This window comes from Drosophila gunungcola, unplaced genomic scaffold (assembly GCF_025200985.1).
Source record: "Drosophila gunungcola strain Sukarami unplaced genomic scaffold, Dgunungcola_SK_2 000001F, whole genome shotgun sequence".
Classification (NCBI taxonomy): domain Eukaryota; kingdom Metazoa; phylum Arthropoda; class Insecta; order Diptera; family Drosophilidae; genus Drosophila; species Drosophila gunungcola.
In genome coordinates this window covers 104,142-109,926 of record NW_026453197.1, presented here as the reverse complement: position 1 = coordinate 109,926, position 5,785 = coordinate 104,142, and the positions used below count along the sequence as shown (strand labels likewise).

Here is a 5,785-nt window from a genome sequence, read left to right as displayed (position 1 = left end):
TAAAATATTATTCAGCCTACTCCCATTCCCGCCCTTGAAATTAGATATCGTTATGTTGTTATTTAATAACAAATTCAGTATTTGTTGTTACTCTTTTTATGCCTCATATGTGTGGGGCACCTTAACCAGAAATGGTTGAGCTCCTGCCAGGAGTTTTATGGTGGAAATATGTCCTCGGAATGGGAGCTTTGTTTCGCTTTTTGTTGATTCATCTCAAATGGTTTATGGTCTGGGGACTGGGATACATCATATTTTCATCTCTTTTTATGATTTAGTAGAGTGTCTGTCCGAAAAGTTGAAAGTGGTTTATGAGTGGGTCAGAATATTATTTTCAACATAACTAAAAAAGGTAAAGTTAATCCAACTGAAATTGAGCAAATGAAAAATGTTCTCTTAGCTGGCACAAAAACGTAAAACAAAGTGAGTAACGGGAGTATGTCAAGTTAATTTAGGCTAAATAAACACCGAGTAACGGGGCTTAGTGTTGGTACTAGCTTTATATGTACCTTACCACCTTTTGCGGTGAAGCTATAAACAAATTAACTGGGATCGAACCGGATCAAACGGGGGAATTTGTCTGCTCACTTGATGGACTTAGCACTAACTGAGTCCCTGGCCTTCGTATGCAGTGCCTTCATACCCACACAACCTATTACTTGGCTCCCTTTTCCCGGCAATTTGGCCTCGTTCCTGCACTTGTCCTTTCTGACACTCCAACAAACGATAACGAAACAAATCCGTGCACATGAACTGAACACAGCACAGCAGTAGTCCTTGCTGAAGGAAGAATGGACGCAAGTAGAAGAGCAAGTGGAAAAGAAAGACAAACTCAAAGTCTGCTCAAAACTTGCAAAATGATTTTAAATGACACAGGAAATGGCGTAACGCACACTCACATCCCTGCCACTGTTCGTCCTGTGTCCTCGATCTTGTTAAGATAAAGTCGCCTTGCAAATATTAACAACAACAGCAGCAAATACGTAAGTTGATGGAAAAAATAAATAGTGAAAACCAAATGGCAACAGCAGACTAACGCAAAAACGGTAGAGAAAGCGCCTTCAGGTTGTCTAGGCAGTCGAGGCTAAGACAACAGACAACAGCGGCACACATATGAAGCAGCCATGACCATCAGGCCACGACTGAACCGCGGATACAGTGGTTCTACTTCGGATAGATACTTAAAAATGACTATAGATTTAGTCATGTTCAATTTCTGTAACTTTACTTAACCATCTAACAGTTCACTATTTGTTAAATCATTTTAATAATTACATGTTTTTAAGAAAATGTACGTGTAGTACTTAGATATTAAGCGTTTTATTTAAAATCGTTTAAAAAATTTTACATAATAAACCTGCATTTTTTAGATAGTTGATTAAAAACTAATTAAACCTTTATTTATTACATTTCACAGTATATGGTTTTAACCGTAAGTATAAAAAAATATGTCATGCTTAAACGAATTTAATTGATGAAAAAAAAAACCATAAAATACCTTTAAATTATTTTAAAATAATAATGTACTTCGGCTTACGGTTTCTTTTAAAAAAATTTATTTTTTTAACTTTTTTGCATTTTTAAATGAGCTGATTCCTAATAAAAATTTATTTGTTCTGTGAGTTAATTCTATTCCTTACTCATACCATAATATATGGCGCTGGTTTTTTCAAAATCCATTTTTCCTACACTACAGCTGCACTGTGGGATTGTGTTTTGTCGTGCCTTTATTATAACGACAACTTGAGCCATTTCCTCGCTTTGTATAGCTCCATTTTGCAGTCGCTCTTCGCTTCGTTTGTAGCACCCCCTGCTCATATATTTTTTAATCTACTCACAGACATTTTTCTTTCAATGTTGGCCCCTCGTCTTGGACACCCCTGCCGCCATTTATTCAGCTCTTTTTCTATTTGTCACCCAGATAAGTGTTTTGTAGTATTTTCTAGATTTTTTGCGTTGTTTCCTTTGATACGCCCGGCGAAGGAAATCCAAATCTTAACTGCAATGCGCTACGTGCCTTGTGGCTCCGGCATAACCAACTGTCATGTCAGACATGTGGATGTGCCAGGGCCATCCGAATCCACCCACTATGTGCCCAGTTGCCCAGTTGGCAGTGGCAGTCGGTTCCATTCAACTGGCAACTGTCTTTAAGTCCCTGCCACAGCACATACACATCCTCCTTCGAATGCGAATCCTGCAGGAGTTAAGTTAAGTTGAGTTGAGATGCCGGCGAACTGCTTCAAATCTTCGGTAATAGATATCAACAACTTTTCGGAACAAGAAGAACATGAGACGGGTTTCGAATCCCGTGAAATGCCGACTCCCGTCCTGTTCGTCGAGCTTAATAGATTGTTCTCCTTGGAGTGCGTTTGGGATGCGGATCTTTGTGTGCGCTAAATTAAAAATGAACTTTGGCAGCTCAAATTCATGGTCATGTTAACTTCTTGCTGCACTTGCTCTCGTGGCCGGTCAACTCAGTTTGCCCATCGTTTGTCTTGTTCGTGGCCCTCGGAGTCCTTGCTTCCAACTCCAAACGCCAAACTCAACTCGACACCCGATGTCCTTGGTAAGTTAGTTACGGTGTGCCTTTAGAGTCTGTATGATAAGATAAAGCATTATTCTGTGCGCGGTTCCTTTTTGACTGCTCCTCCGTTGGATCAGCAGATTGCAGCTGTCTCCCGCATGTGAATGCATTTATAGGTTTTAGCATCGGTAAAACGTTAAGATAACTGAATAATAAGTGGTTGTGGTTTAGCGGTTAAGGGACTTGGATTATTAGTCATAATCGTTTTATGACCTTCCGAAGGGGAGAAACCATGAAATATGTTTATATTTGATTGAATTCTGTTTATAATTTATAAGGGATCGAACATATATATGAATGCGTTTTTTAGTAGAACCGTTTAAGTACCTCCTCACAAAAATACACCCAAATAAAATTATTTGTTTTTGTTTTTTGGTGTTAGAATTGTATACTACTGGCTGCAATAGCTGGTAAGATTTTGAGTATATTTTAAAGAAATGTATAAAAATACTAACTTGGATTTTGTTGTTAGAAACTATGAAATATGCTTCATAACAAAGTGTTTATAATGACAAAAAAAATAACAACAGTTAATTTCTCTCATTAAATTAAGCCATTTGAGTACCCCAAGAATAGCCAGAGTATTATCAACGTACAAATCGTAGGTTTTCCCATCTATCGGTACTGGCTGAGCACTTTGGCAGATAGATTTACTATCTGCAGATAATGCCTTGGATGGGCACGCTTTTATTGAACGCTTAATCAGCAGACTTGAAAAGAGCGTCGGGGGATTAGACTCCTGATAGAGAGAATCTGATTTACAACTTGGGAGGTAAGCAGTGGAATGGTCAGTCGATAAGGTCCATGGTTGAGTCCACGGGGCTATAAAAGACGAGGTACTGAATGCACTGGAGCTTAGTGATCGCAAAGAGAATGAATCGTTTGCTTTTGAGTGTGGTGGCGTTGGTCGCCTTGACTGCCGTGTGCCAGGGACATCCTGACATGGACTTCCCGTTCGGAAGGATTGTCAACGGAGAAAGCTCGGATATCGAGAGCCACCCGTACCAGGTGTCCATCCAGACGACTAAGGGCTCCCACTTCTGTGGCGGCAGTCTGATCAACTCGGACACCATCCTGACCGCTGCCCATTGCATGCAATCCTATGCCGCCGAGGAGCTGCAGGTTCGCTTGGGATCCACCTCCAGGAGCTCCGGTGGCGAGGTGGTCAGCGTGCGTGCCTTCAAGTCCCACGAAGGCTACAATAGCAAGCTGATGGTGAACGATGTGGCCATCATGAAGCTGAGCACCCCCGTCCGCCAGACCAATAAGATCAGGGCCGTTGAATTGGCCGATACCGAGCCCGTTTCCGGAACCAGTGCCGTGGTCACCGGCTGGGGCACCACTTGCTTCCTCTTCTGCTCCTCCCCCGACTCTCTGCTCGAGGTGGTGGTGGATCTGCTGCACTACAAGGACTGTGCCTCCGATACCTACAGCTACGGCAGCGAATCCATCCTACCGACCATGGTCTGTGCCTCCGGCGAGAAGAAGGACGCCTGCCAGGGTGACTCCGGCGGTCCTTTGGTGGCCAACGGCAAGCAGGTGGGCGTCGTCTCCTGGGGCAGCGGATGCGCCTGGACCGGCTACCCCGGCGTTTATGCCGACGTCGCCGCCCTAAAGAGCTGGATCGAGGAGACCAGTGCCTCGTTGTAAATAGAATGAATAAATGAGACAAATCGAGTATTTCAAGAAAAATTGTTGTACGCTGACTTGGTTTTTGGTGGAACTTTTCTGAATATTTCAATTTAATTTGTCTGATAAGCATAAACTTACAAGACAACCTAAAAACGTAATATGGGAGTGGTTTAGAAACCATTAGTGTTTTAAACAATTTTATAAAGGTGTCATATAACATTAAATGAAAAATATGAACGCCTACTTTCGTAAAGAATCTATCGGAATTCCGTATTATATTATAAACACACTTTAAATTGTATTTTTAAACACCTTAATAAATTATTTCAAGTGCATAGAGATTTCTGTAATCTAGCTAACCCCGCACGCTTCGCTTCGCAGTTCGTAAGTATACAATTAAATAGTATTATGAATTTAGAATGAGAATCAACCAAGATATAATTGAGAAAGGATATGCCGTTTATGATGATGCATTAGTATAATATTATCCGTTCGCTCCATAAAATTTATATAACGCATTCATTCAAAATCATACAAAATACTAATCATAAGAAAATTGTCATAGCGATTCAATAAAAAATTCAAAATTTATAGTTAACAAAACATATGAACTATTTATTCTCCAATTTCCATAAGCACATTCTAATCCAAAACACTTGTATAAACAACAACAAAGTTTTGCTTTCCGGAGCATGAATGAATAAACAATGTGCAATGCAATGTGTGTAAACCGACTCTGGAACATGCAACATGTAACTGCCCATGTGAAAAACACGATTTTTCTAAATATAGTCGCTCCACAATGTGGACATATAACATCCATCATTCCAATATATCCATGTATATTATAGTCGATAAGAGGGTCGTAATCAAATGCAGCACAGAACAAATCTTCAAAAGCACGATCTTGTGCTCGTGTAGACCTTGCTGGAACTGCACGAACTTCTTCAAATCTATTTCGTGATCGTGGCACCTCACGCTCCGAGCATTATAGAAACACTTTCACTTTATAAAGGAAATAAATATTTGCTCACATTTTTATAAAAGTATTTGGTTTTCTTGACAAATAGTTTAAGTAAACAATTCGGTAAATGTTCAATTTCCAACTTTCAAAAAAAATTTGCGTTTTAATACCATTTTAAGAAAGCTAGAGAAGGACTTGACATTTGCTGGCTTAGCATAAAATTTTGGAAACAATAAAACCAAAATCGCTTTCATAAAACCTTTAAAGTAATTCGAGAAGCTCATCCTGTTGCTTCACCACTTGGTCCGCTGTCATCACGATTTTGGCTAGACTAAACACACCCAGACGACATTGGGAACCTGAACCTCCGCCCACAGCCAGACTGGACTGGAATTTTGATGAAAAATGTATTTAGATACTAGATAAAATTTTAGTATACGACTGCGACAAAGAGCCATGCAAATACGACCACACTCTTGGCAACTCGTGTTGCCGCCCACTCTGTCCAAACGCCATCGTCGGTATTTTATTGCTTGGCTCGATCTCCGTTTTTGGGGGGCGTAACCACTGGTTGTTTTCTATAAAGCTGTTAAATACTTAAGTGTAAT

General features: G+C 40.3%; 1 protein-coding gene across 1 annotated transcript; it reads left to right on the top strand.

Moving 5' to 3' along the window:
* The first annotated feature begins 3,429 nt into the window (after nt 1-3,429).
* Nucleotides 3,430-4,273, top strand: LOC128262342 (trypsin). The gene has a single exon (XM_052996528.1). The coding sequence runs from the start codon at nt 3,455-3,457 to the stop codon at nt 4,229-4,231; it is 777 nt and encodes a 258-aa protein (XP_052852488.1). The 5' UTR covers nt 3,430-3,454; the 3' UTR covers nt 4,232-4,273.
* Nucleotides 4,274-5,785: the final 1,512 nt, after the last annotated feature.